The sequence below is a fragment of the Argiope bruennichi genome, chromosome 10, assembly GCF_947563725.1.
Source record: "Argiope bruennichi chromosome 10, qqArgBrue1.1, whole genome shotgun sequence".
NCBI lineage: Eukaryota > Metazoa > Arthropoda > Arachnida > Araneae > Araneidae > Argiope > Argiope bruennichi.
The window spans coordinates 115,987,310-116,014,847 of NC_079160.1; the positions used below are offsets into that span (position 1 = coordinate 115,987,310).

General features: G+C 35.7%; 2 protein-coding genes across 2 annotated transcripts; both read right to left on the reverse strand.

The window, feature by feature from the left end:
• Window positions 1–18,649: 18,649 nt before the first annotated feature.
• On the reverse strand, window positions 18,650–22,336 carry LOC129987748 (uncharacterized). The gene is made up of 2 exons (XM_056095689.1): window positions 20,204–22,336; window positions 18,650–20,014 (listed from the first exon to the last, which is right to left on the reverse strand). The coding sequence occupies exons 1-2, from the start codon at window positions 22,334–22,336 to the stop codon at window positions 18,650–18,652; spliced, it is 3,498 nt and encodes a 1,165-aa protein (XP_055951664.1).
• A 2,222-nt stretch (window positions 22,337–24,558) lies between these two features.
• Window positions 24,559–27,187, reverse strand: LOC129988720 (zinc finger protein 271-like). The gene has a single exon (XM_056096988.1). It carries the CDS (start codon window positions 26,794–26,796, stop codon window positions 25,399–25,401), a length of 1,398 nt encoding a protein of 465 aa, XP_055952963.1. The 5' UTR covers window positions 26,797–27,187; the 3' UTR covers window positions 24,559–25,398.
• Window positions 27,188–27,538: the final 351 nt, after the last annotated feature.

Below are 27,538 nucleotides of genomic sequence, written 5' to 3' on the forward strand. Positions count from 1 at the left end.
TAAAATTTAGGTAAAAATCGACCCAAATTTGTATTCCGTTTGTAGGGAACATTTAATAGCCTCAACTAGCTGTACTTAGATAAAGCACAAAACGGCCTACCAATCTACATATATAAAATGTTAATGTACGTGGCACAGAAATTGTGCTTATTACTTACTGTCCATGCTTACAAACCATCAAACGAATTTCAGACTGCTTCATTCATTGAATATTTTTACAGTTATATTGAATTAAACGCTTCACTTAGTCAATTAATGAAGCTGCAAAATATTATTAGAATTATTAGGTTTCGTCAAAAAGTGCATTCAGTCAGAGGAAAGTAGATATAAAAGAAATAGACTTCAAACAAAAAGTTTAATCGAGTGAAAAAATAGGCTTCCATCTAGAGATAAATAATCGTGGTAAGGTTTCAGATTAATTAACGGTTTCTTGACAAGCACATCAAAATCGTGCCAATCATCCGTGCTGGTATTCTGGATGGATAACAGAAGTGGTAACAAATGACTTTTAGAGATTGCAAAAATTTGGCGAAACACTCGTCTCAAAATATTTTAATTTTGGCGACCGCACATTAATTTCAAGTCTAGCCGTATCGTTATGACTTCATATTTTTTAAAGCAATTATCTTATAAAAAATGGTCTTTGTATTATATTAAGACTCAAAAATTATCTTTTTAATGATACAATTTAATTTCTGCACAATTTCCTCTTTAACAGAATATTTTTAATTCAATTTGATGCATTACATGAAAAATATTTTTAAATACTATGAAGGAATTCAAATTATACATCAAAACATTCAATCGCTTGTTTTTAACTCGGTAGTAGGACTTTCACTTCCGCTTTTATTTCGAATTAAATGTACTTTTTAATTTGCAGTATACTGATTGAATTCATGTTTTTCAGTTGCATCAAATAAAAAAATTAATCATTTAATAAAAGTCGATAAATTGGGCGAGCGAACTGGTCGCCATAAGTGGCTAGTTTTGAATAAGCAAGTTAAAAATGTAATTGGAAGTTAAATTCTGTTGCCTTATTAACCTTTTTTATCTGGTTAATGTTATTCAGAAACGAAATGCCATAATTTACTACGCCACTGACGTAAATTCCCAGTGCTTTACTAGGCCTAATTGCATTTTTCATTGCAAATTTAATCGAGTCAGTATCTTTCCGCAAAGCAGGATTGGACATTTTTAAAAACACCTTCATTAATTCCTTAGATAAACTGCATACCATCATTAATTGGAAGAAGTTCTCTAAACAATTATTTTCTACTCTTTCGCTTCCCATGTTTCTTTTATTTTGGAAGAAAAGAACATTAAATCAGATTATATTAATCTTCATTCAATTGTCAAGTGAGTCATCTAGTCTTTTTCTCTCTGTTTGGTAATTAAATCTGTAAATTAAGCATTTACTACATTTGTTTCTGAATGAAAAAGCATTAGGGATTTTCTACTTTAATTCAAAATAAAATGGGATTTGTCTTCTGTAATGAAAGCCTTATAAGAATGAAGTGACTCAGAGCTTGAGTTTCCCTGCCCCATGGAAGTGAAACCTGGAATTTATTTTTATTTCGGTTTGGGCAGAAATATTTTCAATTTCCTCTCGATATTTCGAAGAAATTGAATCGCTCGTTATTATAACACAAAAATATTTTTAGGCTTATACATTCTTTGCGAGTTGTATAATAAAAAAGGTTACTTGTGTTTTTGCCAATGTTAAAGTTATAATAAAAAAATCACTTTTTTCGGATGTTAACACAGAAATACTCTATGATACCGACAGATATACACTTTATAATCTGGAAATTAATGGGTGTAAAATTTGTCGTTGTTTCTAACGGCACTTGTCTTAGACAAGCCCGCTGATGAAGTCTATTTTATGACGAAGAGCTATTTTAAGCCGAGAGAGTGTCTCTTGTTTTTCAATAGCACCATCTAGGGTCAAGAGTACGTCTTAGCTGCTCACGCGTCACAACTCTTCTTACGAGACGGACTTCATTCGTGCATTTCATTCACTGATCCACAGATTATAATTTAGACCTGAATCAGAGAACGATCACTTCTGAACCAGTTCCCACAGTGATATTACTCTCGACATGTGACCACCACAGATTTATACTTGCGGCAGGTACCACACATATGGAGGGTCTTCGGCTGGTGGGAAGCGAATTTACAATTCAAGGGATGCGAATCTAACGCTCTACCAACCAGGCTATCCCGACTTGTAAAATTTGTAAAGCACAGAATGTAAAGCTAGGTAGTAAAGCTTTGGTAGCTACAAATTGTCAACTACGAATTTGTTAGCTGACAAAAGATTTTCATTTTTAGTTAACATTAGTTTGTTAAGTTAGAATTCTCTATTCCTTCTGTCAACATTAGTTTTTTATTTAGCATTCTCTCAACAATAGTTTTTTAGTTAGAATTTTCTATTCCTTCTCTCAACATTATTTTTTTATTTAGCATTCACTATTCATTCTCTCAACATTTGTTTTTTTTTAGTTAGAATTCTCTATTCCTTCTGTCAACATTAGTTTTTTTATTTAGCATTCTCTCAACAATAGTTTTTTAGTTAGAATTTTCTATTCCTTCTCTCAACATTATTTTTTTATTTAGCATTCACTATTCATTCTCTCAACATTTGTTTTTTTATTTAGAATTTTCTATTCCTTCTCCCAACATTAGTTTTCTATTTAGCATTCACTATTCATTCTCTCAATATTGGTTTATTTAGTTAGTTGAATGAAACTGACAAAACATTTTCATGATACGATGTTCCGAATTCAAGATTAAAAATTTCGAATTTTTTTTTTTTTAGTTAATCTTTGCACCAATTTCAAAAGAGTTGCAAATACAAAATTCTATAGTATTCTCTTTTCAATTTTTTTTGGATACTCTCACTAGAGGATATATCTTATGGCACATTGTTAAAATAATTTTATTTATATATCATGAATGTTGAAATTCTAAGCTACTTTATGGCAGTGGAATCGTCGATTATCAGCAATTTCTTCGTGTATAATACTGCATCTGACTCATACATCCGGTAACAGAATTTCAAATAGTTATTAATAAGTCAAAATAGCAATGAATTAAACATACAAAATCTTTGAGAAGCTTAAGAATTTCTCCTTTAGTTCTTAAGCTAGTCATTCAAGAACAATTTGACATAAGAAAACCAACACACTGCACGCCTAAGACGTAAGAGAATTGGTAAGCCGGTCAGTTTTCGAAAGGTATAGACCGGAAAATTGGATATCCAGTTCTTCTAAATTTCAGTCATATCATTAGCTGAATGAGGATGGTGAAAGATGTGTGGATGTGGCAATATATAGGGTGTTCATTAATTATTGTCGGGGTTTCCGTACCTCATAACTTTCGAATAAAAAATATTACGCAAAAACCGATTGCGTATTCGTATATTACAACTCAAAGAATTTTACGTGGCAACAATGCGATCTTAGCGCATTTGCAGTCTGGGTAATTATGACGTCATAAATAGAAATGGCGAACCGTGCAAGAAAAAGCAATGTGTGTATTGTATAAATCAGTCATAACTACTCAACGTCGCTTCAGGACCACGTACAAGAAAGATCCTCCTTCGGATAATTCTATCAGACGCTGGTTAACACAATTTCAGGATACTGGTAGCGTTCTACACCGAAAGGGAGCGGGAAGACCGAACACTTCGCAGGAAAATGTTGATCGCATCCAAGAAACGTTTACTCGTAGTCCACGAAAATCAACGAGACAAGCAGCTGTGTAGTTACATATACCGCATACGACGATATGGAACATTCTCTGTAACCGCCTTCTTCTGAATGCCTACAAAGTGGTAATTGTGCAAGCTTTGGATGCGATCAACAAAAAGGTAATTTACCATTTAGGTGGGCAATATGGCAAAAATCTGCACTTTCACTGGAAAAATTTTAATATAATTAACCAACCATCTAATTAGGATAATAAATATTCAGGTCAAAGGATAAAATATGGCAGCTCCATTTATTGTTAAAATTCACTAGTAATTGTGCCATTTTCATGAACATTCATAATACTTTTGAAATATATTATGGTACTGAAATTGCATGATTCTTCTTTGATTGCTAAACCTCTGCAAAAATGTCGCTAAAGATTTTACAATTTCGACTTTGGCGTTTGGACTCTTGATCAAAAAGTGAAAAAAAGAGTGAACTAATATCGGAAATAAATAGAAAGATTATATCGCTTTAATGACTTTAAATTGCGTCTAATATGTGTATCCTAAATTTTACTAATCTAGGGTGGTGATCATTTACTGATCTGTTACTATCAGCATATCTGGATATAAAGATATTTCTTGCCACAATAGTATGAAAATCAGTCCTTATCAAAAATTTCTGATAATTTTGCAATTTCGGGGGGGGGGGAAACTTCTGCCGGAGAGCAACGCGTACAGTCAAAGAAGTTTAATGAAATGAAAATTAATATAAATTGTTTGCTTATTTATTTATGTACATGTGAGTACATCAATACCGAAGCACAAGTGCGTTGTAGAAATTTTGAGACGATGTGATAATCATAGAAGGGTTCACACGAGGCCAACTATAGCGAGCACTGGAAAGCCATGCCTACCACAGGAATATCATGTGACCCCAACTGGACAGTGAGAAATGGTTGTCTCATAGGGACAACTATTTATCATTGACCGAATGCGGTCACGTGATCTTCCTGAAGTAGGTGTGACCTTCAATTGCTTGCAATAGTTGGCCTTGTGTGAACCCTGCTTAAGATAGTGTCTTCTTCACCTGACCAAGCTCAAAATTATCATTCACAATCACTTCATACCTTGCGAAAAGAAAGAAGAGGTGACACTGCATTTCACTTTTTTGCGCATTCATTTCAGCTGATCATCCCCGATAACAGTTCATCAACTTCACCACAATCTTTCAGTGAACGTGTGGCAACGGTACACCACACGTCCATTAATATCTAGTGTGCGTACTGTGGTGAGAGAGATTTCCATCGCACCTAATTTCCTTTTAGTTCATTTGATCTACGAGAGATTAGTACACGCCATGCCAATACGAATCGAATTTTCTGTGAAGATAGATCTTGGAAATCCACCACTGCACTGGATGATGAAAAAGGGTCATATATTGGGCTGCTTTAGGTTCAGATGAAAATAGCTTTCATTTAGCTTCGAAAGAGTGTAACAGCGTTCACACGAGGTCAACTATTGCGTGCAATAGAAGGCCACGCCTATTTCAATGGGACAATGGTAAACAGTTGCCCCGATCAGACAACCATTTGCCACTATCCCATTGCTGACATATGATTTTCCTGAGGGAGGCGCGACCTTCCATTACCTGGTATGAACACTGCTTACAACTGAACTATAATTTTTGAATCCCGATCCGATGACTGGTTAACACTGAGTTGGAACTCCCAATTCCCCTGAAGGTGGGTAAGTTTGATATAGGACGGTTGGATTTAAATTGTAGCAATTCTACATGTATAAGAGGCAATCAAATGAAAACGAGACAGACTACATAATAAGAATGACACGGAAGTTGGCAACGTAGATTGGAATATATATATATATATATATATATATATATATATATATATATATATATATATATATATATATATATGTGTGTGTGTGTGTGTGTGTGTGTGTGTGTGTGTGTGCGACGTCTATTGGGAATCAGAAAGGAATGGTGTGAATTATCACCGCTATATTGTTTGTACGTTAGACGTGCTCATTTCAGTGAGTTATATGTTCGTCCGACATCACTACGGCTGAGAAGAACGAGGGACAACGTGCTGGCTGTGTAAGGAATGTCAGGAAATGAAAGTTATGTCGAATGTCTACTGTGTATGGCGAATGAAATATGTCACGTACGTATGAGTGGAATGAACCATATTAAAAAGAAGGTCGAATCACTACAATGCCTGCAACGATATTATGATATTGTTTCCTGTCCTATGTTGTTGCGGGAGTTGAAATTTGGTTCCATCATTTTGAACTGGAGAGCAAGTGCAGGAGGAAACAATGGAAGCACTTAGATTCGCCCTCACCGAAAAAATTCAAATAAATTCAAATTCCCGCTAATTATGGGAAAATCATGGTGACCTTTTTATTTGAATGCAATGGCCCGCTTCTAATTCAAACTTAACCAAGAGCTGGTGAGAGAGAAAGCTTAACTGTCATCGGCCCAGGGAGCAGAACGAGTAATATAAAGCCTCTGCCCTCCCGTGAGCAGCACACCTTCTCGTGGTTTGGTTAGTTATGGAGGGAGCGCTCCTACATTTCCTAGCGAATGGCGTAGCAGAGCGCTTGGATTCAATTCCAACTCTAATTGAATGTCTGTTTCCACCCGCGCCTCTGGGTACCAGATCCCAGGGATAATGGCGGGTTTCGGCCCAGTGTAATGCTGGTCGGTTCCAAAACTGGCACCTTATTCGCTCACAGGTTCGTGGGAATGTTAAGCGGCTTGGGACACCGCCCTGGTTCCCGCTGTGGGCTGGTCTTTTGGTGGGTAAGCTGTCGAAGAGCTTTGGGTGTGGCACCTCTACACTCGCAGGTGTTACGAAGAGTCCATCTTGTTGGACACTCGGTTGGTCCCTGTGCGTGTGGTGACCTGCCATATTTGGATTTGAACAGCTTCGGTTGCGGAATCTCTCCTGGATCCGTTTCTCCCAGAGAATAAGGACTACGGGTCTGATGGTTTCGGCTGAAAAGATCTCTAGTGGTGTTCTTCATGGGTTGTCTTTTCCGGCTTATTCTGCCAAGCCCGTGAGGAAGGTTGTGACTTCTCAGTTTGTGATTGTACGGTTGCAACGGGTCCTCCGGTTATACTGTGCAAAGACCTAGTTGTTGGCCGGTCGAGTGTGTCTCCGTTCTATCTGCTAATCCAACCTCTTGACAGCGCCAAGAATCTTATCTCATGTTTCATAGCAATTGTAACGTTCTCTCAGCGAATATGTCAGCACTCATCAATCTGATGCTATAGAAAACGAGATTCACCTGAGTAGCAAGTTCTCCTGGATAGCTTTCTGGTGCATAGTTGATTCATAATGGCCAACAATGCTTCGATGGTAGCGAGTCGATCACTCTTAACCAGGCGATAGAAGTAATGCTCACCACATTCATTAACAGCCGTGGTGTCCTATATTTTACATGCTTGAACTGTACACTGTCATTTCGGCACTGCGTAAATACCTCGCGAAATCTGTGGTTTCTGAAATGTTGTTGCTACGTGGTGTGTATCTGATGATCGTACCTTTTTCATAGTCCATTAAATAATGTGACTTATACACTACTGCTATAAGAAACGTAAAATTCAGAAATTGTCGGAACTCCCCCCCCCCCGAGTTGGGCTATCTCCTGTCATTGCTGTTCCTATCAAAGCGAGTTGATCTGATTTGAGCTGGTATTTCTTTCTGGTGGTATTGAAGAAAGGGTAAGAGAAGGTACAGGGAGCTGCTTGGCCATTGGTTGTTCGTGTTAAGAGTGACATTCGTGTTGCTGTTTATAAAATTTATTGAGTTTGATTATTATTAAATTAATTTTTTAATATTAATCTGAGAATTCAGACTTCAATATATATATATAGAATTTATTAAAATAAGAGAACGTTTCTGGGTCTTTTGAATTTAGGGTCAGTATTGTAGATACTCATTCTCTTAACTGCTCCGTTTTCATTCGTTTCAAGATTTTTATAAAAGTTTACTGAAATCTTGATTTCTTTTTTAACCCTTTCACTGCCAGAGAAATTTCATAGCATGGAATAGCATTTCATAGCATCGTAATTTTGACCCACGGTCAGATGACGAGGACGACACCTGAGCTGGCACCACTAATGGGAGGACGTTTGGTTCCGATGGATTTAACGTGCACTAGACCGGCTTACTAGATAGAGGATGTTGGCGAACTAGATTCAATTTTGAACTATACAAACTCTGTAGGCAATCACAGATAATACTGGTTATCTGGAGCAATAGGGTAAGATGGTTCAGTAATATCTAAAAAAGCCCTGAAAACAGCGCCCTCAAAATATCCACTTTTAAAAATCCCATGGGATCCCGGGCTAGAGGAAGACCTTCAACTAGATGGTTGGATGATGTGGAAAGATACCCGAGTGTGCAGATGATAAGGGACTGGAAGGGAGCTGCGGGGGGACGGAAAGCGCTGGAAAGTGCGCGTGGTTGAGGCAGACAAGATATGCAAGGGGCTGTTGTGCTCATGAAGCAGAAGAACCGTTTATACGACTATTCTTCGTGGAATCGGTCTTGAACCCGAAACCCTCCAGTCCCAAAGGCGATACCTTACAACCAGGCCCCCGCGCCCCGCATCTGGTCGTATAGTCCAAAGCAGGATATGCGTAAGTTAGTATTGGACGCAAATAGGATGTGAAAAGTGTAAGAACACGTATTCTTGAAACCATCTTTATATACCTTCCAACAAACAGGTTTTTCAGTCTTATCAGTGACTGACCACAACCCTGCTTACGTCAACCTTCGTGGTGGTCATAATATTGTGATTCGACTGCCTATTTCCTAATTTTAGAGGTTCTATATTTCGCTTTTTATAAAACTAAGTAGATATTCAACAGAACTAACTAAATATTCAACAGAATCTTTCTTCCCTATCTTTCTATAATGGAAGAAAACGAAGGATTCGAAATTTAGCAGAACAATAAAAATAACTTCGATTCATTCAATCTATTTTTAAAAATTATGCAAGAATTATTTTTTAAAATTTCTAAAATTGAGTAAAAGTCAATTAACAATATTATTGCAAGTCAATTAAATTAGCATCATTAGAAAGACTATTTTTAAAATTTTAAAAATGGTGTAAAAATCACTTTTATGAAATAATATTTTCGTAAGTTATCATAAAAACTCCCACCGAGATTTCGCGTCATTTTTAATTTTTAAAAATGCTCCTACCGTTCCTATATCTACCTTCTAATATATATCTGTACCCAATTTGATAGTTCTTGGTAAAGCGATCTATCTTGAAAAACACAAAAACATTTATCCCTCTTTATCAATAGAAATTACCAAATCAAGAACGGGTTTCCGACTCAGAATTACTATGCAATTCCGAATAATATCAGTTTACCTTACTTCTTGTAGAAGTTTGTAAACCTTCATTTGGGATACCCTGTATTTGTATTTATATAAATGTGACAACTAGCAAATACAGTGACTTTAACACATGAAATTCGAAAGGTGGCCTGGCCCTTAATTTAGCACTAAATTGAGGAGAAAATCTCAATCTCAATATAATCTTTCTCAAATATATCGTTTAACTATTTTTTTGAATAATTTCTCTGTGATAAAATTTATTTTATTTGATGATAAATATAGGACTTATTAGCCGCCTTTGGAGACCAGCTAGTTCGCCAGTCTTAATACTTGTTAAAATTTTCAATTAAATATTTTATGCAGCTTGTCTTTTAATAGCTTCTTCATCAAAATATTTTTAAGCTTCAAATTTGGATAGTCATGCAATTCAATCATACTGTTTAGTATAAAGGCCTTAAGCCATAATGTACTATCTCTCTAAGCTCCTGAAAAATTTCAAATTAAAGTGAAAATGATTAAATTGCAATTAATATAAAAACATTTTTTTACTCAAACTAAGCAATTAAAAAAAATATGAAAACGGAAAAGAGTCATCCAGCATTTACGTTTTATGTGTTACAGAATAATTTCCATAATTTATGCAATATCTCAAGAATTATTCGCCAAAAATTTCTCAGTTTCATCATAAAATTCAGTTTTTAGTTTTACTTTCAAATGGATTTAAATAACGTAAATAACATTATTTTATTTTGTTTCGCTCTATAAATATAATTCAAAAAATTATGAAATCTAAATTTTATACAGTCTTTTAGTTTCAAAAAATCATATTCTCCGAAATATTCTTTACACTTCACCATCTAAATAAATAAATGAACTTTTCTATCTTCTTCTATCAAATCTCATCGATTTATGTAGTTTTGGATAAAATACACTGGCGGAAAAAAAAAATCCCAACACCAAGAAGGACTTGTGCTAGATAAACAAAATTTGGTAGGCATGTTTATACATCTGAAAGATGACATCGATTCAAATTTCGCGCTTTCCGCATAAGTGTGGCGCTAATAGCTCCACTCAGAATTTACATATCAGATTTGCTTTAAATGCATTCTGTAAAGTTCGTGAGCTTTATTTATCTTTGAAATCTGATGTATTGAGTTGGTGTTAAGAAGAGGAAGAAGCCATTATCAACAGCTCTCCGAGTTAGAACGAGGTCGTGTAATAGGGCTACGAGAAAGTGGATTTTCTTCCCGCGATATTGCAGAAAGATTTGGCCGGAATTTATTCATTGTGAATGATTGTTGGCAGCAGTGGTAAAGGGATGATACTGCTTCAAGAAGACCGGGTTCTGGGCGGCCAAGTGGCAATACTGAGAAGAAAGACCGCCCTTTTCGGCGTACGGCTGTGGCGCATCAGACTGCGTCTATGGAAGAAATGAGAGCTGCAGTTAGTACCACAGTGACACAACGAACTGTTAGAAAGCGGTTACTTCAAGGACAGCTCCGAGCCAGAAGCCCTGTAGCGTGCATTTCACTGACACCAAACCATTGCCTTTTGCGACGCCAGTGGTTTCAATCCGGAGCTCATTGGAGGCCGGAGTGGAGATCTGTTGTGTTTTCTGATGAAAGCAGGTTCTGCCTTGGTGCCAGTGATCGACGTGTGTTGGTCAGGAAGAGGCCAGGGGAACACTACAATCAAACTGTCTGCAGCCTAGACACACTGGATCTAAACCTGGAGTCATGGTCCGGGAAGCAATTTCCTATGATAGCAGGAGCCCTCTCGGGTTATCCCAAACACACTGACTGCAAATTTGTACGTCAGTCTGGTAATTCAACCTGTTGAGCTGCCATTCATGAACAGCATTCCAGGGAGAGTTTTCCAACAAGATAACGCTCGCATTCATACCGCTGTTGCAATGCAACGTGCTCTACAGAGTGTCTACATGTCATCTTGGTCTACAAGATCACCAGATCTGTCTCCAACTGAGCAAGTATGGGATATCATTGGAGGACAACTCCAGCATCATCCACAGCCAGCACTGACAGTCCCAGTAATGACAGAACATGTACGACAAGCATGGAACTCCATACCACAAAGTGACATTCGGCACCTGTATGATACAATGCATGAACTTTTGCAGGCTTGCATTCAAAATTCTGGAGGATACACCGGTTATTAATGTAACAAAATTTCACATTTGAAATGTATTTTCTTGAGCTTAAATTAACTTGTGATCTTGAAAATTTAACCAATTAAGCATGTTAAATAGAGAAGAGAAATACTTTGTCCAAATGTAATTGTCAAATTGAAAGTTTAAAAAGATTATATATATATATATATATATATATATATATATATATATATATATATATATATATATATATATATATATATATATATATATATATATATATATATATATATATATATATATATATATAATTTCTTAATCAGAAGGTATTTTCGAAGACGTGAAGAGACTTTCGATTGCTTGATGTCATTTTATTTCATCTCGGAGAAGCACGCATTATGTATAAGCAGGAGCAACGAGCCCACACAACACAGAAAGAAAATGAGGGAAAAGCTGATAAACCTTTTATCCCTGATCTTATATACTGTAATGTTTTGATAGGGGTTTCCATCGTATGTCAATCAAAATGCAAGAGAAACACACGGATCTTTTAGAGGAATTTGTAAAGTCATCGGTATTTTGTCCCTTCACGCAGAGCGTATGAAAGTGTCGGTGTTTAGCCGATTCAGCAATTTTTTTATAAAGCTTCTGTTGAATTAATTAAGTAGAGAAAGTGGAATTGGATCAGGGAATAAGAGAATATTTTAGAATGAAGTTACTATGGGCTAAATTAAGATAAAACTTTGGGAATTAATTTGGATTAAATTAAATTAAGAGTATTAATATATATATATATAATGTAGGCATAATTTTTTATGAAGCTTAAGGCTGTTTCGAAGATAGTGAAGAGACTTTGCATTTTTAAATTCGCTTTAATCCATCCCGGGAAGGCGTAATTTCTTTAAAAGAAGATGAAAACAAGGCACGTCCGCTCACAGCAACAGATTAGGCAAGAAGTGGGGGGAAGAGAGAGAGAAATAAATTATGCCTAGTCTTTTATAACATGAGATATTGATAGGGAAAATATTTTTTCGCAGTGCTAATATATTATTAAGATTCTCATAGGGATTTCTAACGCATGTCAATTCTGATAATGGAAACACAGGGATTTTTTTAAAAGAATGTGCTTACTGGATATTTTTCTACCCTTTCACGCGGTCTTGTGAATTGCTGACTTAAGCATCTTACAAAGCTTCTATTGAATTAATTAAATATAAAAAGTGGAATGGGATATGGAAGTAAGAGAATATTTTAGTATGAAGTTACTATGGCTAAATTAAGATAAAACTTTGGAAATTAATTTGGGTTTAAATTCAAGTTCTTTATCATTACGTATATGTATGTATATAGAGACACGCACAGAAGTCTCGTAATTGTTTCAAATCCGTAAACCGGTTTAAACTGGTTAATGACTTAAATTAAATAAGACAAATAATGACTTAAAAATAATAATGTTCTCACATGATGACTTGAAATTTGAGATCGTAGATTTCATTTTTTAAAAATATTTATTTCATTTCATACAGTCACGTGCTGAATATTACACTTTTCTTGATTTAATTTCTAGTAACAGCTAACTTATTTTTTTGTTTGTACTTGCATCAATATGATGGCAACACATTGATAAAGACTAATTTTTTCCATACACGCTTAACGTGCACAAGCAAGTTAAATTAATTTAATTTTATACGAAATAAATTGTTGAAAATTATGGTTAAAATATTTTTTTAAAAAATTCCTTAAAAATAGAAATTTAATTTATAGGTTAAAACATTGATATCATTGAAAAAATGACTTTTTGAACTTCAATAGGATGTAAAATCTTTTTTGTGGAATATCTTCGAAAGTTATCGCGGTAAATTGGCGAACTTTCGCTTGATTTTTAATGAATTAAAATTTTAATTAAAAATTCAAAAAAAAAAAAAATGTCTGAAGTGCACATTCCCGACCTCCAAGTTATACACGTGCCAAATTTGGTAGTTGTAGATCGAACGGTCTGGCCCGTAGAGCGCCACACACATTGAGTTTTATTATAAGTATAGATTAGCTTTACTTCTAAAGCAAATTGTGCATAACTTTATTTAGATGCATTATACTGATTTTAAATGGAGTAAAAAAGAATTTCCTTAATATTTTACATTTTTTATTTTCATAAAGGTTAACAATGAGAGAGTCTCCACAAAACTTTCTCGCTTACTCTCTCATAAAGCCTAGTAATTCTTTCATGATGAAAATAAGTTCCGAAATACAGATGTGTGAGGTGAATTTAGCATTTTTTATTATATCTATCGTATGATCCTTGGCGATAATCTCCTGGCATATGAATAATACTACCAGAATAGGGAATTTGTGTTTTAAATGCTTTTTCTAACCGACTGAAAATGAATTTGACATAGAATTGTAAATGCAGTTGCATACCGAATTTCATATATTTAAGTCACTGCGTTTTCGAGTTACAGCGTTTATATACTTGTAAAAAACTGACAAAAAGTCAACCCCTGGATGGATTCGACCCAGAATTTGTCAAGTATCTACAATTCTGATGCTAAATGTGTGTATCAAATTTTATACATTTAGTTCTTTTCTTTCTGTAGTTAACTTGTATTCATACAGCCGGATAGACAGATTTCCTCTGATTGGAGTTTACTTCAAATTAGATAGCTATCTCTGAATTTGGTGTAAAGACCGTGTATCAAATATCACACGTATAGCTCAAAGCATTTTTGAGCTATCATCTTCACAGACAGACATTATACCAAAAATCTGTTTTTCCAACTTATGGAGGTTCAAATGATGAGATTTGTCAAATTTTTTTTTGGTTGATTACAACACTTCCCCTCTGTTCCCTATATGAGCAAGCAATCAGTGGGAATGGTCTCCTCAAAACTTCCCCTCTGTTCCCTATATGAGCAAGTAATCAGTGGGAATGGTCTCCCCAAAACTTCCCCTCTGTTCCGTATATGAGCAAGTAATCAGTTGGAATGGTCTCCCAAAAACTTCCCCTCTGTTCCCTATATGAGCAAGTAATCAGTGGGAATGGTCTCCCAAAAACTTCCCCTCTGTTCCCTATATGAGCAAGTAATCAGTGGGAATGGTCTCTCAAAAACTTCCCCTCTGTTCCCTATATGAGCAAGTAATCAGTTGGAATGGTCTCCCAAAAACTTCCCCTCTGTTCCCTATATGAGCAAGTAATCAGTTGGAATGGTCTCCCAAAAACTTCCCCTCTGTTCCCTATATGAGCAAGTAATCAGTTGGAATGGTCTCCCAAAAACTTCCCCTCTGTTCCCTATATGAGCAAGTAATCAGTTGGAATGGTCTCCCAAAAACTTACCCTCTGTTCCCTATATGAGCAAGTAATCAGTGGGAATGGTCTCCCAAAAACTTCCCCTCTGTTCCCTATATGAGCAAGTAATCAGTTGGAATGGTCTCCCAAAAACTTCCCCTCTGTTCCCTATATGAGCAAGTAATGAGTGGGAATGGTCTCCCAAAAACTTCCCCTCTGTTCCCTATATGAGCAAGTAATCAGTTGGAATGGTCTCCCAAAAACTTCCCCTCTGTTCCCTATATGAGCAAGTAATCAGTGGGAATGGTCTCCCAAAAACTTCCCCTCTGTTCCCTATATGAGCAAGTAATCAGTGGGAATGGTCTCCCAAAAACTTCCCCTCTGTTCCCTATATGAGCAAGTAATCAGTTGGAATGGTCTCCCAAAAACTTCCCATCTGTTCCCTATATGAGCAAGTAATCAGTTGGAATGGTCTCCCAAAAACTTCCCATCTGTTCCCTATATGAGCAAGTAATCAGTGGGAATGGTCTCCCAAAAACTTCACATCTGTTCCCTATATGAGCAAGTAATCAGTGGGAATGGTCTCCCAAAAACTTCCCCTCTGTTCCCTATATGAGCAAGTAATCAGTGGGAATGGTCTCCCAAAAACTTCCCCTCTGTTCCCTATATGAGCAAGTAATCAGTTGGAATGGTCTCCCAAAAACTTCCCCTCTGTTCCCTATATGAGCAAGTAATCAGTGGGAATGGCCTCCCAAAAACTTCCCCTCTGTTCCTTATATGAGCAAGCAATCAGTGGGAATGGTCTCCTCAAAACTTCCCCTCTGTTCCCTATATGAGCAAGTAATCAGTGAGAATGGTCTCCCAAAAACTTCCCCTCTGTTCCCTATATGAGCAAGTAATCAGTGGGAATGGTCTCCCAAAAACTTCCCCTCTGTTCCCTATATGAGCAAGTAATCAGTGGGAATGGTCTCCCAAAAACTTCCCCTCTGTTCCCTATATGAGCAAGTAATCAGTGGGAATGGTCTCTCAAAAACTTCCCCTCTGTTCCCTATATGAGCAAGTAATCAGTTGGAATGGTCTCCCAAAAACTTCCCCTCTGTTCCCTATATGAGCAAGTAATCAGTGGGAATGGTCTCCCAAAAACTTCCCCTCTGTTCCGTATATGAGCAAGTAATCAGTGGGAATGGTCTCCCAAAAACTTCCCCTCTGTTCCCTATATGAGCAAGTAATCAGTTGGAATGGTCTCCCAAAAACTTCCCCTCTGTTCCCTATATGAGCAAGTAGTCAGTTGGAATGGTCTCCCAAAAACTTCCCCTCTGTTCCCTATATGAGCAAGTAGTCAGTGGGAATGGTCTCCCAAAAACTTCCCATCTGTTCCCTATATGAGCAAGTAATCAGTGGGAATGGTCTCCCAAAAACTTCCCCTCTGTTCCCTATATGAGCAAGTAATCAGTGGGAATGGTCTCCCAAAAACTTCCCCTCTGTTCCCTATATGAGCAAGTAATCAGTGGGAATGGTCTCCCAAAAACTTCCCCTCTGTTCCCTATATGAGCAAGTAATCAGTGGGAATGGTCTCCCAAAAACTTCCCCTCTGTTCCCTATATGAACAAGTAATCAGTGGGAATGGTCTCTCAAAAACTTCCCCTCTGTTCCGTACATGAGCAAGTAATCAGTGCGGGTGATATCCCGAAAACTTTCACACACACACTTTAATAAAGTCAGTGTCCCAAAGATACTGACATACAATAGTTATGAAACATTCACCTTTGGTGTGAATCTAGCATTTTTACTGAATCTATCTATTCATTCCTGGCATGTAATTAATTGCATCCGAAAATGGAATTTCTGTTTTAGATACATTTTTCCCCAGCCTGTTGAAGAAAAAAATGACACTAGTCAAAAAATTCCATACCGAATTTGATATATTTAAACAGTGCTTTTGAGTTATCGCGTTTACGTGTTTCTGAAAGTACAGGCCGACAGACAGTCAACTCCTTGTTGGATTTGGCGCAAAATTTGAATCTATCTATCTATCTCTCTTCGCTTTGTAATGATCGTGTTAACTTATATTTGGACAATCGGTCTTCCTTTGAACAGATTTTACTCTAAATTTGATACAAATCTGCAAATGTGGCGTTAAAACCGTCTACCGAATTTCAACTCTATCACAGATACATTACATACATCAGCGGTTCTTAACCTATGTGTCGCGACCCAAAATTGGGTCGCGAAGCATATTTCTTGGGTCGCGCTGAGTCGAACCAAAAAAGTTAGTAATACACCAAATAATAAGTAATACCAACACCTCCTAGAAGAGTTATTCACTAATACAATGTTTCGGTTTTACCGCTCTTCGCGAATGGCCTTCCGGAAGTGACGTCCCATTCCTGTCCTGAGGCTTTCTCTTCTAGGAGGTGTTGGTAATACGCACGCCATTGCTTTGCGTGCGCGCAGACTCAGTAAGCTCTCTGTCAAAAACTCGTTTCTGCGTATTGTGTTGCGAATAACAATGAAACGTGTAATAGCAGTGAAACGTGAATACAAGCATTTTAGAAACAAATTTTGTCTTATTATTAATAGTGGAGTGATCAAGCTGCAGTGCATATTGTAAAATTGTAATCTCCCTAATAATGGCAAAACGTGAATACAAGGAAGCATTTTTAGAATTAGGTTTTACTTGCATTTATGATCGAGGAGTGAACAAGCTGCAATGCGTGTTGTGCAGGTTCTCATTAAAACTGTATGACTTGCATTTAAAATTTAAAACACTTAACATATGTATTGATATTTCTTTTTTTTAGGAATAAGTTAAAATGTCAATTATTTTCAAAAAGTTATAAATATATTTTAATTTCGTCAATAATAATTATTAAAAACACTTGATTATTAATTAAATTTTCCTTGGATCGAAAAATACTTTTGTTTATCTTTATTATTAAAAAAATAAATAAAAAATGTTTAAGTTAAAAAAAATCATCATCGTTGGATTGAAGATTTTTTAAAAATACGATCTAAAATAAAGCAATGAAAAATTTTTGACTGTTTTTTGGGTCTCGACATGAACATATTTCTCAAATATGGGTCGAGGCTTTAAAAGGTTAAGAACCACTGACATACATAGACATTTTACAATTTTTTTTTTTGAACTTGGGTAGGTCTAAAACATGGAGATTCGTCAAAATGTCGAGTATGAATTTTTTGACAATTTTCTCTATACTACGTACATATGAAAGTGAAAATGTTTCAAGACATTTCAGATATCCGCAAGTACAAGATACAGTTAATAAAAACAGCAGGTTAAGATGAGATAGTAACTTCTAAAAATATTTGCAATTACATAGAGAGCAAGAAACAAGGAAGTCTCTCTAATAGAGGTTTGATTTGCTAGCAAGTTTTTCTCTTCTTCCACTCTAGAAAAAAAAATAATTATTATGATAATTCTATGTTGCACTGACTTTGTTTAGTTATATCATAGTATGCTTTAAATACTATACGAAATCTATTTTGATCTGAAGCTCAAAAACTTTAAAATGCCATTAAAATACAATACCTTTGAAAGAACATTTTCAGACAAAGAGTCAAGTTCAAAAAAAGAGTTTCAATTTTTTAAAAGTGTCTTTATTATAGCAATAAAAGTTATAGTAATAAAAGGTCCATATTCACAAATTTCTTCTCAAAATAAAATAAAACAAATCTCATCATGGCATTTCACATAAAACGAAGACATAGGAACTCTAGAAAATGCATACACACTATTCCAACACGAACAATCTCCAAATTAAAGGCAAGTAAATGCGCTTACCTTTGTTTTGTTGGTTGGAATCTCTTTTAGTTTACATACTGGTGTTGTTGTCTCCATCTGCAGCTGAAAATCTCAAATATCTAATTAGTGGCAGGTTCAGTGACTGTATGACTCATTAACATGGGGAACTTCTCTTTAAGATATTATTTTAATAGTTACTTGATTATAGGTTACATGATTAAGAATATATTTACAAGTTAGAAGAGTATAAAACGCGTTCGTTGGTTGCCGCCAAATCGAGAGGAAGTCAACAAACCCCTGGTGGTGAGAAGGGAAAGTTCTTCACAGTTAAAACTGGTTACAGTTAAGGCCTGGTATCCAACACTCTCCCACCTTTGAGTTTCGTAAAGACTTTAGATACTCAAACCAATGAGTCTAGGAGAGCATTGGGCTTTAAAAGCCGGCCATAACGGGATCTTCTTGGTTGTCTCACATCTGAAACAGCATGAGAGTCACTAGAGGTAGGTGTACCATCAGGAATCATCATTGTGGATGGAGAATCACTCTTTGGGAGACACGGGATAGCAGATTTTTCACTTTGGCTGACCTCAAGAGGAAAAAGTCTCTGGATTGGACGTAGGAAAGACCCAGATTTGGTCTGGACTTCCACGAGACGAACTTTCTTGTCTTTTCCAAGATATAATTTGATGACTCTTCCCAAAGGCCAATTTATTCGCTTGACGTTACTATCACCGATGAGAACAATGTCTCCTTCTTTAATTTTAGATTCATTACGAATCTTTGAAAATTCTCTAAGATGTCCAAGATATTCGATTCTGAAACGTTTTCTGAGATCTTGACACACTTTTTGCCTGTAGAAGAATCTTTTATTCATTCTCTTAGCATCTATTTGATCTATATCTGGAACTCCTATTTCTTTTACATCTTGTAAAAACATAGCAGGTGTTAATGCTATAAGGTCCTCATTGTCTTCACTTAAGTATGTCAAAGGTCTTGAATTTATAATGCCCTCAGCATCACATAGTACAGTGTACAATTCTTCAAATTGTAAGGAGGCCTTTCCAAGAATTTTTCTTAAGATAGATTTCAACATACCTATAAGCCTTTCCCAAAATCCGCCCCACCATGGGGCTGATGGGGGGTTGAATTTCCATAGGATTTTCTTTACTGAGGCATATTCTTGTATTTTCACCCAATCAACAGATTTCAGCTCATTAGAAGTACCCACTAAGTTGGTTCCATTATCTGAATAAATTGTAGCTGGTCTTCCTCTTCTAGAAATAAACCTTCGTAAAGCTAGAATAAAACTATCTGTTGATAAACTAGTTACCAGCTCGATGTGGACTGCGCGATAAACTGCGCATGTAAAAAGTACAGCCCAACATTTGCTTTTGTTTTTCAAATATAGTGGTCCGCACAAGTCAACTCCTACTACTTCAAAAACATAAGCATCTCTGACGCGATCTTCGGGTAGTGGAGCACTTGCTACTTCTAATGGCCGAGATGAAAAACGTTGACATATTACACAATTCCTTATTACTTGACGTATTGTCTTCCTGCTTTTTAAGATCCAATAATTCTCTCTTAAACTCGACATCAAAATCTGTATCCCAGCATGACTAAGTTCAACATGCTTTTCAAAAATAAGTTTTCCAATAACATCATGCTTTGAAGGCAGCAAAATTGGAAATCTAAATGTTGGTAGATCACTTCTTTGAGAAATTTTGGTCTTTACTCTTAATAAACCATCTGAATCCAGGAATGTCTGTAAGTTCAGTTTTTCATTCCCCAAAAAACATTGACTTTGAACTTGTTTTAAAATGTACTTTTCTGCAGCCTCTACTTCTTCAAAATCTAGGGTACCGAATTTTCTTTCTTTTTTCTGGGTTTTAGCATTTTTATAAAAACGAAAAATCCAAGCCGTGATTCTGGTCATTTTTCGGAAAGAAGATACCTTAGAAAAGTACTCTAATTGCTCTGTCGTGGTGTTAGTGACAGACACAATAGATTTTCTTTTTTCGGAGTTTACAACGTCGAGATCTGGCATAGTTTCCGAAACAGGCCAATCTTCTATAGGCATTCTCAGCCAATTTGGACCCTTCCACCAAAGAGATTTCACAAGTTCCTCTGCATTGGAACCTCGTGATGGAAGGTCAGCTGGGTTTAATGTTCCACTTATGTGCCTCCAGTCTTCAGGATTGGTGAGTTTACGGATTTCCAGTACCCTGTTGTAAACAAACGTGGCCCAATTCTCATTTCTTTTGATCCAATACAAAGCATTCATAGAGTCAGACCAGTAGAAGATTGGTATGTTCTCAAGTCCAAGTTCGGATATGGTTGCTTTTGCCAATCTAGCACCAATAGTACAGGACAAAAGTTCTAGGCGTGGAATAGAGATCTTTTTCAAAGGAGCAACTCTATTTCTAGCTTGTATTAACTGGCACGACGTGCTATCAGCAGATTCAGCTCTCAAGAAGATACATGTAGCGTAGGCACTCTGACTTGCGTCACAAAAAACATGGATGGAAAATTTGGAATCTTCTGCAAAGTCCTCACGTACACATCTTGGTATTTCAAGATCATTCAATTTCGGTAACTTCATCTTCCAGCGTTCGAATCTTTCAGTTATCAGCAGAGGGAGTTCAGCATCCCAGGACAGACCCAATTTCCAGCATTCCTGCAACAAAGATTTGGGCTCTAGAGTCACTGGACAAGAAAATCCTATCGGATCAAAGATTCGATGAACGGTTGACAGGATTTTTCTTTTTGTAATAGGTCCTTTATCTTCTTTCATCAAACTTTTCAAATCTAGAGATATAGTGTCCTTTGGTAAATTCCACAGAAGCCCAAGAACTGGAACCTTTCGGTCTTCTTGCCTTTCTTCAGTTTTGTCTTCAGTAGGAGAATGCTCCCACCCTCGAAGTTCAAACTTGGCAGTAGATAATAGTGCTTGTGATTCCGAAATAAATCTAGCGAGTTCTTCTCTTCTGTTGACGCTGAAAACACAATTATCAACGTAGAAGGACCTCATAAGTTGCTGGGCTGTTTCCTTGAGATGATCTGGGGCGTTTTTTAAATGAAGTTCTAATGTAGCTCCTAGAAGGAAAGGACTGGAGGAGATTCCGAACACAACTCTTTTGTGCTGCAGGATCTTGATATTTCCGTCTTTTCTTCTATCCTTCCATAAAAATCTGAGATATGGTCTATCTCGTTCTTGTAATCCAATTTGCAGAAAGGCCTTCTTAATGTCAGATATCACTCCATATTTTTCAACACGAAAGCGATTTATGAGAGATGGAATGAGTTCTACAAGATTTGGTCCCTTTTCGAGGCAGTCATTAATAGAAGGTGTATTCTTTTCTTTAGCTGAACCATCAAAAACGGGTCGAACTTTGGTCGTCGAATTCTCCTTGAAGACAGGATGGTGAGGTAAGAAATGCTGTCCTTCTTTGATTTCTTGCATAGGATCAACTTCTTCAATGATACCCTCATTCTGCCAATCCTGAAAAACATCATCATAATCGGCCAGCTTCTCGACACGTTCTAAGGCTTTAATACAACTGTTAAGTCTTCGTTCAGCTAACTTTCTGCCATCAGGAAGAGGTGGATGATCATGTATCCACGGTAGACTGACAATGTAGCGCCCCTCGTTATCTCGTGTTACACTGCGTTCAAAATGTTCCTTAGCCGCTTCTTCTAGTTCTTTTCTACTTTGAGTTTCCGCAGGGTCATTGATATTCAATGTATCAAGCCTCCAAAGATCGGATATATTTACGTCGTTGACAAGTAGCGACATTAGCGTGCTGGAACTATCATTTTTATTAATTCCTGATCTTCCAATAACTGTCCACCCTAACTTGGTGTTCATCGCAATTAGATCAGGCGAAAGTTTTTTAATTTCTCCTGTAAATAATCTGGCTGCCGTATCTGCCCCTAATAATATGTGAATCTCCTTGGGATCGTTTTCATACAAACAAAGATTTTCATCTAAGCAAATATCACTAACAAATATACCCAATTGTTTTACTTCTTCGATGTTTTTAGAATCTAATTTGGGAAGAGAAGTGCAAATTTTATTCTGATCCATTACTTCTACATTACAACAGAAATTATTTTCTGTATTACGCAATTTAATGGAATATATCTTGTGGTTTTCCCGCCTTTTCAGTCCTCCGAAAAGTCCATGAGTCACCGTTTGTTCCCCAAGACACTTCAATTTCATTACATCCGCTACGTATTTGCTGACATACGACCTCTGGCTCCCGAGGTCAATGATCGATCTAACATAGTGTTTTAAACCATTATTTTCGACGCTAACAATTAAAGTCTGCAGATAAACCTCCCTGGAACATAAATTATTCGCCAACGTGAAATTTTCATTTAAAAGATTATTCTCATCCTTACTTTCATTAAAATGGGTATTATTTTTCGGAACAGAATTATCTTGATTGCATAATATGGATAAATGTTTTTTACCACAGAGAGTACAAACTATTTTTGACCTACAAAATTTAGCAACATGAAATTGCTTTGCACAAATAAAACACGCAGCTTTTTTAGACAGTATACGTTTCCGTTCTTCCAAACTTAAAGTACGTACGTATTCACAATCAACAACATCATGAAATTTATTGCAGAATAAGCATTCCGGTGTTTTTATTTTTACTTCAGAACTAATCAATTCTGAACTGCTAAATCTCTTTGCAGTGGAACATCTAGGATTATTTATTTTTCCGCTAGTTGAGTCATAACGCAACGGGTGAAATGAATACTTTTCTTTTTTCGAACTCACGGGAGAAGCATACATTAACGATCGTTCTTTTGCTTTCAGCTGAAGAGACAGGAAGTCGAGCAATTCATCTATTTCATATTTATCCGATTTCATGTTTTTATTATATTCTAAAACGAGATCGGGGGGAAGGCATTTTAACAGGATTGGGCAAAGTAGGTTTTCGTAGGTTTCTTTCAAAACATTAAGAGATTCAAGAGATCGGATTTCTGTCTGTATATTATCAAACATTTTTCTGAATGATACAATATCATCTGAGTTCTTTAGTGGGCAGATACGCAGTAAATTATTCAAATGGGTATTAATGAGAACATCTGATCTTCCGAAGCGTTCTTTAAGTAATTTTATGGCGATTTCGTAATTTTCTGGTGTAAATGTAAATCCTTCTATGGTACTAAGGGCAGAACCACCTAGGTGTGCTTTTAAGTAATTAAATTTACTGACTTCACTTAATGAATCATTTTCATGTATGGCTGATTCAAAGGAGTTCCAAAATGAAAGCCATAAACTTGATTGCCCGTAGAATTTAGATATCGCAAGTTTTGGCAATTTAATGTTCGATGATTCTTTATAACAGGAACTTGGAACATTCAAAGAATCAACATTTTTTGTTCGTTCGCGTATTTTTTTTGTCGCTCTAAATTTCCAAGTTATAATTTTTTGGGTGTATTCCGATACTTCTTTTACTTCTTTTTCTAATTTGTCCTCGGAAACGAATTCTTCAATTTGTGAATCTAGATTCTTTAATTCACTTGACTCAACAGCAAGCTGCTCTAACATTTCTTCTAACATATCGACATTTACATCTGTTTTCGTTAGCTCTGTTTCAATAGTTTTACAAATTTTGGTAACAGATGTTCTCAATACTCCCCGTTTCTTTTTTAACCTGCCACTTTTATCATCCATTTTTAGAATTGAAAAGTTCGAAATTTATATTCAGTAAGATTCAATCATATATAAATTCAATAATAATAATAAATCAGTTCAAAATTCTAATATATATTTTTCAGCTCTAAATTGGAATAAACTACACCAATTATGCCGACAGGGATGCCAAATAATATTCCAACACGAACAATCTCCAAATTAAAGGCAAGTAAATGCGCTTACCTTTGTTTTGTTGGTTGGAATCTCTTTTAGTTTACATACTGGTGTTGTTGTCTCCATCTGCAGCTGAAAATCTCAAATATCTAATTAGTGGCAGGTTCAGTGACTGTATGACTCATTAACATGGGGAACTTCTCTTTAAGATATTATTTTAATAGTTACTTGATTATAGGTTACATGATTAAGAATATATTTACAAGTTAGAAGAGTATAAAACGCGTTCGTTGGTTGCCGCCAAATCGAGAGGAAGTCAACAAACCCCTGGTGGTGAGAAGGGAAAGTTCTTCACAGTTAAAACTGGTTACAGTTAAGGCCTGGTATCCAACACACACATTAGATGATTTCAAAAAATTAAAAACATTTTTTGCAAAATGGAGAAAAAAAAATTAAATGAAAGATACCTGTTAAAAGTAACTAAATGAATTAAAAATAAATAAGGAACATGGCCTCGTATAGAAGTTTTATAAAACAGTTTTGTTTAAATTACTCGGCAATAAAAAGCAAATGCTTGTTTATTATTAACATATTTTAATGCAAGCATATGAGGAATTTTTAATATTAACACTCCGTTTTCTCATGAAATTAAATAATTTGTTTATGTAAATCTGCTTCACAAATCAATACAGCATCATCAACACAGCAATAAACATACAATCATTCAAAGTAGACATTTATTTTAACCATCTTTAATAAAATAAAACCATTTTTCTTTCTCCTATTTCATATAATCTTTATATATTAGAAAAATTCTTTTCATTATAATATTTAAAAAATTTTCGTGCACAAAATACTTTAATACACATTTCATACATGTATGGTTTCCATCTATTATGAGTCCAGGTAAACAACGACACAAAATCCGGGCGTGAAATTATTTTATCAAGGAGGTATGGGGCAAAGAACTATTCTAAATTACGCACTTGGTACACGCATTTTATTACTAAAATTGTGCAAGTTGTCATTGATAATAAAACTAAGCGTGCTGTTACAAGTCTAAAGAAATTTGCTTTACGAAATGAAAAAATGGACTATTACACATTCATAAATTATTACATTTCTATTACTATCTTATTTTAGAATTGTATATAAAAAAAACTGAAATTACATGTATCACGAACTTTTAGTCAGTGTCGATGAGAATTTGTCAAAATGTTCTTGCTCAAAAAAAGCTTCACATACTTTACAGGTGCATGGGTTGTTCGCACTCGACGGCAAGTGTCAGCAGGTATGCATTTAAAGCTATAAGATAAAAGTCACATGCCAGCTATTTCTGTTTTCTTGTGCGTCCGTAAATGTTTTTTGAGAGAAGAATTATGAGTAAAGGATTTATTACAAATGTCACATGCATACGGTTTCTCTCCCGTATGTATTCGTAAATGTGCCTTTAAAATGGAGCCATGAGCAAATGCTTCATTACATATCTCACATACGTACGGTTTCTCTTTCGTATGTGTTCGTAAATGCGTCTTTAAATTATGTTGCTGAGAAAAAGCTCTACTGCAAATGTCGCAGGCATACGGCTTCTCTTTTGTATGAGTAAATAAATGTACTTTTAAATGCCCCTTCTGAGAAAACTGTTTGTTACACGTTTCACATGTAAACGATTTCTCTTTTTTGACTAATGTATTCTCTTTCGTATGCGTTAATGCATGACCTTTCAAACCCCAAAGAGTAGAAAACGCTCTACTGCAAATATCACAAGCATATCGTTTTTCATCTGAATGGCTCTGTAAATGGGTTTTTAAATATTGGTTTCCAGAAAATCCACCATTACATGTGTCACGGACATGCGGTTTTTCTTTTATATGTGATTTTAAATTAGCTTGCTGGGAAAATGTTTTATTACGCAAACCACATTCAAACCATTCTTCTTTCGTATGCACCTGTTCATGCACTTTTAAAGCCTTCTGCCCATTGAAAGTTTTTTTACAAATATCGCAAGCATATGGCTTCTCGTTTGTATGCGTCCGTAGATGTCTTTTGAGAGTATAATTATAAGAAAATGATTTATAACAAATGTCACATGTATATGGTTTATTTTGCATATGTATTAGTAAGTGCATATTCAACGCTGAACTCCGAGTAAATGATTTATTACAAATTTTACATGCATACGGTTTCTCTCCCGTATGAGTTCGTAAATGTACCTTTAAAGTGGAGCTGTGAGCAAATGCTTCATTACATATGTCACATAGGAATGGTTTCTCTTCCGTATGTATTCGTAAATGTATCTTTAAATTATATCGCTGAGAAAAAGCTCTATTGCAAACGTCGCAGACATACGGCTTCTGTTCTGTATGAGTAAATAAATGTCTTTTTAAACGCCACTTCTGAAAAAACTGTTTGTTACACATTTCACATGTAAACGGTTGCTCTTTTGTATGAGTAAATAAATGTAATTTTAAATTCGTCTTCTGAGAAAATTGTTTATTACACATTTCACATGTAATCAGTTTCTCTTTCATATGCATTAATAGAGGACTTTTCAAACCCCACTCAGTAGAAAACGTTTTACTGCTAATGTCACACGCATTTCGTTTCTCATCTGAATGGCTCTGCAAGTGTGTTTTTAAATATTGTTTTCGAGAAAATCCTTTATTACACGTGCCACAGATATGCGGTTTTTCTTTTGCATGTGTTAATAAATTCATTTTTAAAGTTGTACTCTGAATAATGTTTTATTACAAATGTTACATGCATACGGCTTTTCTTTTGTATGTATTAATATATGTGGTTTTAAATTCACTTGCTGGGAAAATGTTTTATTATAAAAACCACATTCAAACGGTCGCTCTTTCGTATGCACTTTTAAAACCGCTCACGCAGATAAAGTTTTATTACAAATATTGCAAGCATATGGCTTTTCTTTTGTATGGTTCCGTAAATGTGTCTTTAAATTTAGCAAATAAGAATAGGTTTTATTGCATATGACACATTTGTACAACTTTTCTTTTGTATGCACTTGTGAATATCTCTTTGAATATAAATTTTCAGAAAATACTTCATTACACATGTTATGTGTAAACGACAGCTCTTTCGTATTCCTCCATAAGTGTGCTTTCAAATTTTGGTGGCCAGAAAATGTTTGACAACAGACATCGCATGCATAAGGTTTTTCTTGCAGATGGATGTTCAGATGCTTTTTGAAATACGATTTTTCAAAAGTGCAAATTGTTTCTCTTTTGTTGAGCACTGGAATCACTGGCATATGGCTTATCCATTGTGTAAGTAATAAGAAAATGGCGTTTTAAAAAACAATTTATTCTGAAAAACTGCATTTCGTTAATAACGAAACGAAAACTTCCCTTTAATGTCAGTTTGTAAAAGGAAATTTAAAAGTTCGTGCAGTCTAAGTTGCTTGCTCCGTATATTACACACACGAAGTTTCTTCTT

Coding starts and splice junctions, on each gene's coding strand:
- LOC129987748 (XM_056095689.1), bottom strand. CDS start 22,336: ATGGATCAGAATAAAATTTGCACTTCTCTTCCCAAATTAGATTCTAAA. Junction 20,015..20,203: donor AATTAGAGTACTTTTCTAAG/GTATCTTCTTTC, acceptor CTGAACTTACAG/ACATTCCTGGATTCAGATGG.
- LOC129988720 (XM_056096988.1), bottom strand. CDS start 26,796: ATGAATTTATTAACACATGCAAAAGAAAAACCGCATATCTGTGGCACG.